The sequence below is a fragment of the Aricia agestis genome, chromosome 19, assembly GCF_905147365.1.
Source record: "Aricia agestis chromosome 19, ilAriAges1.1, whole genome shotgun sequence".
Classification (NCBI taxonomy): Eukaryota; Metazoa; Arthropoda; class Insecta; order Lepidoptera; family Lycaenidae; genus Aricia; species Aricia agestis.
The window spans coordinates 12880001-12894137 of record NC_056424.1 but is presented as its reverse complement, the minus strand read 5'-3'; the positions used below and the strand labels follow the sequence as shown (position 1 = coordinate 12894137).

The 14137-nt window shown below is 38.2% G+C and overlaps 1 protein-coding gene across 5 annotated transcripts in view; it reads right to left on the bottom strand.

Annotated features, from left to right (window-relative positions):
• The window catches only part of LOC121736876 (muscle calcium channel subunit alpha-1-like), a 55222-nt gene that overhangs the window by 25445 nt on the left and 15640 nt on the right, over nucleotides 1-14137 (bottom strand). For all 5 annotated transcript variants that reach the window (XM_042128347.1, XM_042128348.1, XM_042128349.1 and 2 more), the window contains exons 2-7: nucleotides 12156-12340; nucleotides 4864-4969; nucleotides 3301-3440; nucleotides 1438-1544; nucleotides 993-1145; nucleotides 493-686 (exon numbers count right to left, since the gene is read on the bottom strand). In XM_042128347.1, the coding sequence (XP_041984281.1) occupies nucleotides 493-686; nucleotides 993-1145; nucleotides 1438-1544; nucleotides 3301-3440; nucleotides 4864-4969; nucleotides 12156-12334 (879 nt within the window). In that variant the 5' untranslated portion in view covers nucleotides 12335-12340. The remainder of the gene's footprint in view (nucleotides 1-492; nucleotides 687-992; nucleotides 1146-1437; nucleotides 1545-3300; nucleotides 3441-4863; nucleotides 4970-12155; nucleotides 12341-14137) is intronic.

The window sequence follows — 14137 nt, the reverse complement described above, 5'->3', positions numbered from 1 at the left end:
TTGTTTTTAGACTTTTTCAGGAAATTTAATTTTTTTTTAGAATTGTTCTCTTCGTAAGAACCATCCTCGTACTTCAAGGAATATTTTAAAAAAAGAATTAGCGAAATCGGTCCAACCGTTCTTGAGTTTTGCGCTTAGCAACACATTCAGCGACTCATTTTTATATTATAGATTATACATGTTCAAAAATCTGTATGCATATTATGCATACAGGTTTTTTGAACATAAGAAATAACTTCGTTCCATTCGGGTGTCCCGACACCTCTCAAGTTTTTTTTTTAGTTTTTGGCTTAGTTTTTGTTGGTGACAAACCGCTGTACTCACAGACATTTAATTACGATTAACCTTCAATTTAATGGAGAGTTTGACAGATAATGTATGGGGCTTATGTCAAAATTTTGAATTAATTACATTTAAGTTATTAATGTTCTACTCTGAGTGCGGCAGTAAGCTTAATAAGATCACCATTACCAAAAAGTAGAAATCACTTACAGCATACATGATGTCAGTCCAGCCCTCGAGCGTGATGCATTGGAAGACCGTGAGCATGGAGTAGCCAATGTTGTCAAAATTGGTGATGCCATCGTTTGGCCCATCCCACGGCCCCTTGCAGATCTGATCTACATCGCACTGGTACCCGACGTCTGCTTCCTTGCTGCACGGCTTCGGGTCATCCATTGGAAGGCCTGAAATCAATAAGAGCATTTTAATAACTTTTTTTTCTCTCTTACGTCTATTAATGTTTTGAGTTACTGTCATTTGTTACTATTTACGATGTCGTACATTTATTTGCGTTTACATAAGATGAAAATAAAATTCTAGTGTATTAAAAAAGGGAAACTGATTTTCTGCTATGTCACCAGTCACCACCCAGATTAAATCCACCCCTTTGGATCATATTTTTTTTGTATCGTGTTTCCATATTCTTATAAAAATGATGTTGCGGTAAATTACAGAGTCAAGGGAAAATTGCGTCTAAAATATAATCTTACCAGTACTCTTATCGTAGCAGGTCTGATGCAGCACGCCCGAGAATAACTCCAGACCGATGATGGCGTAGATGATGATGACGAACAGCACCAGGAACGCGATGTGGAACAGCGGCACCATCGCCTTGAGGATCGAGTTCAGCACGATCTGGAGACCTGGAATGTGAAACGTCAAACGTCTTAAACTTTCACAATAAAGCCAGAAAAGAACCAGGTGCGGGCGTAGATATATACGGGACTATCTATTACTATAATAATTAGGAAATCTTTCGCTAGGGAATATGTATTAAAATTTAATGACTTAAAGCAAACAAACATAATATGAATTGAATCAGATAAAAATCAACCATTAACGCAAAACATAATTTGGATTGTTTTGGTCCAAAAGTCTGAATTTAAAATATAATCAGAACAAGATCATGAGGCTAATCATCATTTAGAAACTCACTTGGAACTCCAGACACAAGCCTCAAGGGCCGAAGTACACGAAAAGCCCTCAGAGCCTTCACGTCAAACAGGTCCTTCGATATCAACTGCAGGAGCTGACTCATTACACTGGAAATAGATATAAACAACATGAGTTATTGTCATTAAAATAATATTTTTATTCAGTAACTATCAAAGGTGTTAAAAATTTGATCTGACTTTTTAAAACTTTTAACACAGTTGATATACAAGGGATAAAAAAGCCGCTAAAATAAATACAGGTACCAAAGTGACTCAAAAGTTGAAATTCGAACTCTACATCTTCTCCTTCCATTTATGGGAAAATTTAAAATCTACGAGACCCACAACGTTTAAAAAAAATATATAAAAAAATAAACAATGCATGTTTCGGCTGTTTTCATTTATTCTTTATTACTTAGTAATAATTAATTATTGATGGTGACTAACAATGGCTGATGTAAACAACAAGATAGCAGTTCAGTGTTTCAGTTTTGGGTCAAGGTTGCTCCCGAAAGTTTGCCAAAGTCTATGGAAATGGGGCACGAGATTTATTTGTTATCGTCATTATTAATGGGAAGTTTGTGAAAACTGTTACCGATTTTAATGTCATAAATCATAATTTTATGATTGAGTATACTAGGGACTCTGAATATCGTAACGTAAACGTATAAACGACTTCGAAACATCTTTTGGTAACGAAAACAAAATATGCAAAAATAAAAGGAAAACTATAAGTAATTGAGTTAATAGATCTGCAATATTCGTAGATCGTTAATTTCATAATTGAGTCGCTACTCGCATCAAACACTTATAACGACGCGTGACACGGATGTAGGTCACGGTCCTCTCGATATAGTGACTAGCGAGACAGTTCCAATGTCCTTGAAGTCTATCCTAAGAACTAGAAATTGTAAATACTAAGGGATAAACTAGAAACCAGATGTTATTTGGAAATTTGCGCGAAGAAATTAATTTCACGGGAGCTGTTTCGTCTTGGTATTGAGCAAGAAGAGGAAACTACAAACCATATTTAGTAATGCTAAATGGTCGCTGTTAAGCATTAGTGTCCTAACCCACAATTTTTTGTGTTGTTAAATTTTGAATGCAGTCTTATTCTAAATCATTTATAGAATATAACTGCATTCATAACTCAATACGTAATTTTTATGTGGGTTAGCACACGAATGCTTAACAGCGTCCAATTTATTTAATATGGTTTGTAGTTTCATTGCACTGAAATTAGTTGGCCGCGTGAAAACTGTGGACAGATTCCACAACAGATTTCGTCCAAATGGTTCTGCGTTTAAGCGTGAAGACTAGAGCTAACAGATAATTAGACCGATAGAAGTATGCATGGAGTAGAGTAAAAAATGAAATATCAATAAAATAATAAAATAAAATATCTTTTTATTCAAAATGGGTATCATGATACACTTTTTGAAAGTCGAACGAAGAAACTACGTTGCCTACCACCGGTTCGGGAACTACCCCGCCGAGAAGAACCGGCGTAAGAAACTCGCACGGGGCCATCTTTTGCAAAAAAAAATGGAAAATTACAATGTTATGGCTTACAGCTATGTAACAAAATTAAAAGAAAAGTAACCTGCATGGAGCCACCCTATTCCCAAGGTGTGCTGTCCTCGAAGAAATCATTGACTTTATAATACGCTTTAGCACACAAACGTTCTTTAACTGCTTTTTTAAATTTGTTTAAAGGTAGATTTTGAACATTTTCTGGGATTTTATTGTATAGGCGTATACATTCAACTCTCATACATGTAGGTCTCATAAGAGAATTTAGTTTTCAGTTCAAAGATCATGACTGTTATTGTCATTATCATCCCCATCATCATCATCAACTCACCCGATGGTGACGATGGTGAAATCGAGACTGTTCCAGGTGTTCCGCAGGTAGGCGCCCGGGTGGAACAGGAAGCCGTACGCGATGATCTTCATCACGCACTCCCCCGTGAATATCGCCATGAAGATCCACTCCACTTTGTCCTGGAAAATGTGAAGAAGAAATTTTAATAGCTGGAAAACGCCCTGCAGTAAATAATGAAGTCATAAAGAGGCCAATTACAATTCCGTAGACCTTTACTCAGAAAAAAAATTGTGTGATGTTAGTAGCTCTTAATCGCCATTCGCTTGCATCAAATCTGCCTTTGTACACATCTACTTGTCTATAACTAGGTTATAAGGCTGGCCGCATGGTGCAACTGCACAGTTTAACAGCTTTCGGGGCGTAATAACTTAAAGACTAATAAATGTATTACATTATTTTCAAAGTATCTAAATCTAAAACTAAATAGTAAACAATCTGCAACTATAGTATTCACCGATAAATTTTCATCCAGACGACTTTTAGGCTGGCCGCATACGCACGTTTTCCAAATCCGAATGTATGGAATTTGTATAAAATATAGTAGGTAACTGCCGCATACGCTCGTTTATCTCCGTACAGAACGAATTCCGCACGTAAATTTCAAGTGCAAGCCGGTGCATTCGCGCTTTGAAAAAAAGGAACGTTTGCGCTAGTCTCACGCAATAATTCTGGATATGGAAAACGAATTCGGAAAACATGCGTATGCGGCCAACCTAAAAGTCGTCTGGATGAGATTTTGTCGATGAACGCTAGTTGCAGACTGTTTACTATTTAGTTTTAGATTTAGGTATTTGGAAAATAATGTAATACATTTATTAGTCTTTAAGTAATTACGCCCCGAAAGCTGCTAAACTGTGGAGTAGTCTATACCAGTTGACTTTTATTGCACAAGTAAACTTATTCTAGAGACCATATTTTCGGATATTGTCACTATGGTCATCATTTTATTGCCATCCATTCTTCGTATTGCATATTTCGCGTTTTGTAAATGTTCTCCGAAGGGTATCAGATACGGTCAGTAATAACAAGCACTCTAGTAAATGGATGTCTGCGACACGTCGCGTGCTACTACTAGCTATCTAGATTCTTGAATACCTACTGTAGCATTTAATTAGGTATCATAAAAACTGGACGATTAAATTCTTGATAGTTTCAGCGAACTTTGCAGCGAACAATTTCAGACTTGTTCATTTTGCAAGACTTGCAAAATGAACAAGTCTGAAATTGTTCGCTTAAAACTATGCCGTATATCGGTATAATATATACATATTATACCGACATACGGCATAGTTTTAAAACGTGAAAGAACTATGCATTGGCACGAATCAGTCAGCGTTTCTAGATACGACGACCTAAGAGAGCACTGGCGAAAAGTTACGTTGCATTTCACTTAGCGCGTGAAATAAGGGAATAGAGATATAGGTCTAGGAACGCAAGTAACAACACATGATGACTTATACGTACTGCGATAGTCCGTGCTACCCGTTTACTATCAGAAGAACCTTTTGCTAATTTTGCTGATTAAATACTTATAATACTTACTAAAACTTGGTTAGTGTGGTTGGTGTCGGAGGCGGGGTAGGGCGTAAAGATGGCGAGCGCGATGCAGTTGGCGAATATCGTCGTCAGGATCATGTACTCGAACGGTCTGCCGCGGCTCAGGAGAATAATTATTATTATCATTAGTCTTTAGAATAATTAATGATACATCTGCCATAAGGAGATCGCAGACGACAGACTTTTTGTGCGATTGAGTTTGCGGCGCCCATGCAATCGGGCGACATGGCACGGCCCAGGCCATGCCGATTGTATGGGCGCCGCAGACTCGATCGCACAAAAAGTCTGTCGTCTGCGATCTCCCTTAAAGATAGATTATGTAGATCAGAAATTGGATAGTTGTCCAAGGATCATTTCATCAACAATAAAATTATATTTTACTCATTTTGTAGGGTGAAAACGGGACCCTATTACTAAGACTTCGATGTCTGTCCGTCTGTCCGCCTGTCCGTCTGTCTGTCTCCAGGCTGTATCTCAAGAACCGCTATAGCTAGACTTTCTGTAGTATTTCTGTTGCCGCTATAAAAAAAATATTAAAAATAAAATAAAAAATTAAGGGGGGCTCCCATACAATAAACGTGATTTTTTGGCATTTTTTGGTCTATATAAAGTATATATTAAGTCTATGATATAAATAACGGTAACAGGTTGGCACTAGAATTTTTCACAAAATCATTTATTATATGCGTCATTTAATATTTAATAATAATAATCAAATTAAATTAAAAATTATCCCACACAAAAACACAATTTAGGCCTATTTTTCCTCTATTTCGGTACGGAACTCTTCGTGCTCGAGTCCGACTCGCACTTGGCCGTTTTTTTTTTAATTTTTTTTTTTAATTAAAACAAAACTGTCGCGTTTAAAGCGTCTCCCAGACAGACGCGGCCTGCGGTGGCGGTGGCGGTCAGTTGGGTGACTTGAGAGTTCTAGGAACGACACAGACCCACGCGGCCACGCGGCCAAGTCATGCAACTGACCGCCACCGCCACCGCCACCGCAGGCCGCGTCTGTCTGGGAGACGTTTAAAACTATTGACATAATATGGGGAAGAGTCGATGTAAATCATATGCTAAGTACTGACATACGGTTTTGCTCGATAGTTTTACTCCAAATCGAGCAATAACCACCGTGTGAACCGGCAAAACCGATAGCTCGAAAGCTGGCTTCGAGCCGGCTCGATGGAATTAAATATGTCAAATATGTAATTTCCTTCGATTCGGAGTAAAACCATCGAACAAAACCGTATGTGAGTATAACGTTAGCATTACGATATCTTAGGGGGTACCCGGTCAAAAATCACGAAACGTCTAACGCAATTTATGAAACTGAAACCACAAGTAATCAATCAGCTTTACAACACGCTACTGAACGTAGACTTCGTAGTATGGTAACGATACGAGTAGGCAATCATTCATTAATGTAAATACGTTGCTAAACATACACTTCATAATTTATAGTAACATCATTTAGATATTGATTAATTACTTGCGGTGAGTGATCAGGTGATTTTCAAGCTCGGTTCAGTTAAACATCATTGTATTGAGATCGAATTGGGTATGGACTTCGAATCATTTGAGCTCTTCACACTTTGAGAAAAGACAAAGAAATTTTATTATTTTTATAATGCATAGTGTCATTCTTGATAACTAAATACGGCACCATACACCTCCAAAGGGCAAGACGAAGCACAAACTTTATAATATACTAGCGACCCGCCCCGGCTTCGCACGGGTAAAAAATAGTATATAGCCTACGTCACTCACTGAAAAAATGATTAAAATCGATTCAGTAGTTTTTAATCTATACTTACTAATTTTATAAAGAGGTAAACTTTGTTTGTTTACTCATAGATCTTCTACTACTACTCGACTAAGAGCTGACGACCAAATCAGTCATGTTACATGTAGCTTCAGCTGTGTTAAAACTCCGTTAGCTACTTCCCTGAACAACCCTTTCTGATAATCTGCGTGCTGGCAGGCCGTGGGCGGTGGGTGTGGGAGTGGTGGGGTGGGGAAAAATGAAAAAAATATGACTATCTGACTGACTGTATGACTCCAGGCTGTATCACAAGGTCTGCTATTGTCCCTCATCACAAATGGATTACTTTACAGTACTTGAACATACTCTTGAATTGTATACGCCGAGCTACCAACATTCTATCGTTATGGGGGACTTTAACACTTGCATGGCAAAAGACGACTTTAGAACTAAAAAACTTAATTCTGTTTTGGGTGGTTGTAATTTACATTTGCTTCCCCTTAATCCTACTCATACTTTTCCTGGTTGCTCGCCATCTCTTCTGGATCTCATTATTGTATCGTCTCCTAACCTGGTTGTGAATCATGGTCAATGCTCTGCTGATATATTTTCTTATCACGACCTTATTTATGTCTCATATAACCTGCGGCCACCTAAACTTAAAAAGAAGGTTGTACTACAGCGGAATTTCTCGGCTCTCAATATAGATAGTTTGAAAATGGATGCAAGTAATATTGACTGGTCACCTGTATTCAATGCTGATCATGTTGATAACAAATTAAATGCTTTTAATACACTCATAACACAACTCTATGACACGCATGCACCAATCAGGCCAGTTAAAATAAAGCAGTTACCTGCACCCTGGCTCACTGACGATTTGAAAGCCTTGATAAAACAGAAGCATTCTGCAAAAGCCAAATATAAACTGACCAATTGCAGTGTTCAACGAGAAAAATACATTAAAATTCGGAATCGTTGCAACAAAATGTGTAGAGATGCCCAGCGTCGCTACATCCACTCCTCTGTTGAAAATGCTGATCCGTGTAAAGTATGGAAGTTTTTAAGGACTCTTGGGGTAGGAAAAAGCTCAGTAGATGGTACTTGCTCAATAAACGCTGACGTATTGAACAAACAGTTTACCTGTGCTTCTAGTTGTTTGAATCCGGCTCTAAAATCCCGTACACTTGATCACCTTGCAAATTTACCAATTCCTCAGTCTTCGCCTCTTGTTCTAAGCCATGTTACTGGAGTGGAAGTCGAAAAACATGTTGCGTCAATTTCCTCGAATGCCGTAGGTGATGATGGAATTAGTCGTAAGATGATTATTCCTATTCTCGAGTCCATCACCCCTGTATTAGTCCATATCTTCAATCATTGTATTGATACTTGTGTTTTCCCTAGTGCTTGGAAGGATGCTTACGTAATACCGTTACCAAAGACCTCTAAGCCAAAGTTGGTATCTGACTTCCGTCCTATTTCAGTATTACCTTTCCTTTCCAAAGTTTTAGAACGGTTGATCAGTTACCAGCTTACAAACTTCTTACTGGACAATAATATCCTAAGCTCCTTTCAGTCCGGTTTTCGTCGGGGGCACAGTACCACTACGGCATTAATTAAAGTGATCGATGACATTCGTCATGGTATGGACAACAAACTACTCACTATATTGACATTGTTAGACTTTAGCAACGCATTTAACACAGTCGATCATGATATTTTGCTGAGTTTGCTAAGGTCTATCAACATATCTCCGGCAGTGGTTGCCTTAATTCGCAGCTACCTCATTGGTCGTCGTCAGAGAGTCAAATTGAATGAATCTTTTTCGGATTGGAGTGACATCTTAGCCGGTGTTCCTCAGGGTGGGGTCTTGTCACCTCTTCTATTTGCGATTTTTATCAATTCCATCACTAAATCCACTTCTCTCTTGTCACATTTATATGCCGATGACTTTCAAGTATATACTCATACCTCCTTGTTTGATCTATGTAGTACTATTGGCTCTCTCAACACGGAATTGGAACTAATTAATGACTGGAGTAAGCGCCACGGCCTGGTAATCAATCCATCTAAAACCCAGCTAATTATTATCGGCAGTCCTGGGCTTGTATCTAGGATTGACTGGAACAGCTTACCTCCCGTGTGCCTAAACAACGTAGTGATCCCTTTTAGTAAATGTATTAAAAACTTGGGTGTGTATTTTGATGACACATTATCCTGGTCTCAACACATAAAAGAAACTAGTAAAAAGATTTTTGCAACCTGGTACTCTGTTTGTCGCCTTCGTTACCTCTTGCCTATCCCAACCAAAATTAAGATCGCTGAGTCCCTATTCCTATCAATCCTCGACTATGCTGACGCTTGTTTGACGAATATGACCGATGATCAAATAAATAAGCTAGAGAGACTTCAAAACCTTGCGATCAGATTTATATTCGGGCTAAAAAAATTCGACCACGTGTCTGAATTTCGTACGAGTTTGAAGTGGCTGCCCATACGCTTTCGACGAGATGCTCGTATACTATCACTCGTTTACAACATTATAAATGATCCTACGACACCTATTTACTTAAAAGAAAAATTTGTATTTCGTCAAGCTACTGTTAAGGAGCTCAGATCTGCGTCGAATCATCAACTAGAAATGCCCGTGCATCAAACAAAATTTTACGGTTCCTCCTTCGTTGTTACTGGTATAAGGCTCTGGAATTCGTTGCCAAAGCATATCAGACTTGCAAAAACATTGAATGCTTTCAAAAGTCTCGTCAAGTCGCATTACTTAGCTATCTGTAAAAATAATACTTAATCATAATCCATGCATTTGTTGTGAGTTAAATTACACTTTAAATTATTAATTACTATCCGTGTCTGCTATAATTATTATATCTATTAGTAATTTAAGTATAGTATCATTCTATTATATTTATAATATATATGTATAGTATTATTGTATATTTTTATTATGCATGTTGTGTTTTTTTTTTTTTTTTGTATTCTTTTGTTTGCACATGCACGTTTCTCTTCTTTACTGCAATCTCACCTTTGCCCGTGGTGGTTGCCTGGAAGAGATTGCTACCTAGTAATAAGGCCGCCATTGTGACACCTGAATATTTTGTCCTTTTTCCTGTACTCCTTAATTTGTATCTTTATAAGTGTGCACAATAAAGAATATTTCAATTCAATTCACAAGGACCGCTATAGATAGACTTCTGAAATTTATATCTATAGATAGACTTCTGAAATACGGAACCCTTCGTGCGTGAGTCCGTCTCGTACTTGGCCGGTTATTCATTATTATCTATGTGAAAAAATTATAAATTAACATTTACCATCGCAAACACTATTAAGTCGCTGAAACTACATTTTTTCCAATTTTTTCCCAACCCTACTACACCCAGACCCACCGCCCCCGTCCTGCCAGCACGCAGATTATCAGAAAGGGTTGTTCAGGAAAGTAGCAAACGGAGTTTTAATACAGCTGAACCTACATTTTTTTTATTTTTTTCTCCACCCCACTACTCCCAGACCCACCGCCCACGGCCTGCCAGCACGCAGATTATCAGAAAGGGTTGTTCAAGAAAGTAGCAAACGGAGTTTTAATACAGCTGAACCTACATTTTTTTTATTTTTTTCTCCACCCCACTACTCCCAGACCCACCGCCCCCGTCCTGCCAGCACGCAGATTATCAGAAAGGGTTGTTCAGGGAAGTAGCAAACGGAGTTTTAATACAGCTGAACCTACATTTTTTTTCTTTTTTTCTCTACCCCACTACTCCCAGACCCACCGCCCACGGCCTGCCAGCACGCAGATTATCAAAAAGGGTTGTTCAAGGAAGTAGCAAACGGAGTTTTAATACAGCTGAACCTACATTTTTTTTTCTTTTTTTCTCCACCCCACTACTCCCAGACCCACCGCCCACGGCCTGCCAGCACGCAGATTATCAAAAAGGGTTGTTCAAGGAAGTAGCAAACGGAGTTTTAATACAGCTGAACCTACATTTTTTTTTCTTTTTTTCTCCACCCCACTACTCCCAGACCCACCGCCCACGGCCTGCCAGCACGCAGATTATCAAAAAGGGTTGTTCAAGGAAGTAGCAAACGGAGTTTTAATACAGCTGAACCTACATTTTTTTTCTTTTTTTCTCCACCCCACTACTCCCAGACCCACCGCCCCCGTCCTGCCAGCACGCAGATTATCAGAAAGGGTTGTTCAGGGAAGTAGCTTACGGAGTTTTAACACAGCTGAAGCTACGTGACTGATTTGGTCGTCAGCTCTCCGTCGATACTACTGATAGATCTACATTACTACTCAATAGTCAATACTCTGAATAGATCTAAACTCCTCTGCCGCGAGCGCACCCCCGACCCCGCCTTGGTAGCAGCGCCCCTTCAGCGCCCACTTCGAAATGGGCGTAAATCGAAATATTTTAATTTCGCCATAACTTCTAAACCAAACGTCCAATTTTAGTCAATCAAAGACCAAATATTGTCTACTTAAACTGTACTTAGAGATGAAATAATTTATTTTGATAAGGATTATTAGCATGAGTAAAATAAATGCGTTTAAATGTAGTCCAAAAAAAATCAAGATTTTTAAATAAAAAAAATGGTTGTTTTGCCTCACTTGACATAGATAGGTATAGTGTGTCGCGGACATTTTTGTAGATATTTATAAGATCTACATTTATTTAGAACATTGTATGGTTCTATCTTTTATAGTTTAGGCAGCATACGCAAAATAAGTAAATTTTCTGGTTGTTTCCGAAAAACTGAAATATCTTACGGAACCCTATATTTTCCAAAATAAAAAGTAGCCTATGTTACTCGTAAATAATGTAGCTTTCAAATGGTGAAGAATTTTTAAAATCGGTCCAGTAGTTTTTGAGCCTATTCATTACAATTAAACAAACAAACAAAGTGTAAACCTCTTTATAATATTAGTATAGATAAAAACTAGCTGTCCCGGCAAACGCATGGAATTAATATGTACTAGTACGTAGTACATATTAATTCCATGGGCAAACGTTTCTTTGCCATATTAAGTATTTCGCCCGAATTATTTTATTGAAGTTACTAAAATAAGTATAGCAAGTCCATCGCTATCCCGTCGCACAAACAATGGTCGCCGTCAATCTTGAGTTGTAATAATTTACTATTATTTATTCAACAAAATATGCACTTATCAATATAAAAACTACCCAGTAGCCGATTATCCGACCCACTAAATATGCATATAAAATCAGTAAAGACGTTTCGGAGGAGTACGCGCCCTAACATTGTGACACGAGAATTTTATATACTTACTTATAATATAAGAAGATATGTAGAGAATGAATTTTGTGCCTCGTCTCGTCGTTTTATTATCTAAGTTACTTTTTTGGTGTTCCGTAGCCAAAGAGTAAAAACGTGACCTTTTACTAAAACTTGAACGTCTGTCGTCAGCATGTCCGTTTGTCTGTCACCTCCAGGCTCTTACAAACCGAACCGAAGCACTAGGCAGACATTTTTAAAAGGATACTTCCACTCCACAATGTTGATGCAGAGCTTCCTCAGGGGGTTTTCCAGGGAGAGGCACAGCAGGACCTGCTTGGGCCGCTCCACCTGGGGTTTCCCCCGGGGCTTCTTCTTCACCGGCAGCACCACCTGCCCGGTGTCCGGCGCCTCCGTGTCCGGGGTCACCGCCCCCGGCTCCGTCATCTTCGCCTGGAACAATTAGGCCAATGAACGCAACGACCACAAACATGGCTGAAATACGTATTTTACAAGAATCAACATGTATGTGTGCGTGTGGATGATTTCACTACACTACTTGAAGTGAAAATTTCTTTAGCGGTGTTGTGAACTTTTTGGGATGGCTAAAATGATTATAGTACGGGAGTCCTAGAACAACCTTTTTTTGATTACTAACAAGCTAATTTTTTTGTGAGTAGCTTCATTTTGAGACGAACAACTTTTTTATTTTCGAAATATCTCGAAAGTGGTAGCTAACAGAGATAGAAAGGATTTTATACTTTGACTTGATGGTACTAAAATATGGATTGTTCTGTAATCAACAAAACTTGGTTGACTACTGAACCCTAAAACGGAACCCTAACAAGCTGATTTTTTGTATATTGGTAGGTTAATAGTTATATAATTTAAGAGTAACATTGTCCTACAAATAGAACAATCCATATTTTAAAACCATCAGGTCAAAGTATGAAATCCCTTTTTATCTCTGTTAGCTACCACTTTCGAGATTTTTCGACAATAAAATAAAAATGTTGTTCGTCTTATCAAAATGAAGCTACCCACAAAAAATTCGCTTGTAAGTAATAAAAAAAAACTTTGTTCTAGGGCTCCCGTAACATTAACTTGCTTAACGAGACTGGTCCTTATTGAAATTTCGTAAGACAGCTCAGGGAGAGTAGATCGATGGCGCGACAAAGGAAAGAAAAGTATAACTAGTAACTATAGTAAGTATACTAGAGACTTTCTACCGCGTGGCGAAAATGCCTGTTTCTCTTTTTTTTCACTTTGCCCGGAATCCCGGAGTGCAACCCATTGTTTTCATAAGCCTTACATACCCTTACCTTCATTCATTTCTTTAAACTGTAAAACAATATTTTAACTTTAAATCAACACTATCTTCAAGTCAAGAGCCAGGCTCTAAAGATATCAGTAGCTCTACCATGAGTTTAATGAGTTTAGTATTTATCGATACTCGATACCGACTACGTAAATTTTTAGTATGGCGATTTTAGTTCCACAAGTGACCGCTAGAGGGACTGTAAAATTTGCCATACTAAAAATTTACGTAGTCGGTATCGATTATCGATAAAAACTATAGCTTCAAATTCATGGTAGAGCTAGTGGATAGAGCCGTTAATAGTGTTGTGTGATGTGTCTCGTTATCGTTAACAGTTAGTGCTGTGCCATTGATTTTATAGGGCTGTAAAAATACGATACTACCTGACGACGATAGAGACATTAAAAAGAGCAGTTATAGGCCGCATTACTGATCGCTTTACAATATAATCATCATAATGTAAGAAGCACGAATTTTAGAAATAAACAAGCCAAGCAATGAGATATATTCGATATAGTATCAGTGGTATCAGCTATGGCGATTACTAATAATTTTGGTGTGAAAAAAATTTGAACTAAAAGAGTAGGTATTCGTTGATCGTCCATCTTGAGTTAACTAAAGAGCTTACTGCTTAACTACTTAAATACGTGTGGACATAGTACAAGTTTAAAAATTAAGTTAAAATTGATTGACTATCTACTTATCAACTTAATACCACGGACATATTATAAGAAAGTTAATACGTGTCCAGCCATTACACGTTGGAAAAGCTACTCGACAGCCACATCACACATGGCGCGTTCCACAATTCGACTTCGTTAGAATGTAATACGTCACACTTGTCAAAGTAGTACATAATTGGCGTTCTGCGTTAGATTCAAGACGTCAGGAACACTGGCCAGTTTACTGGATAAAATTTCGGGACCCACGCA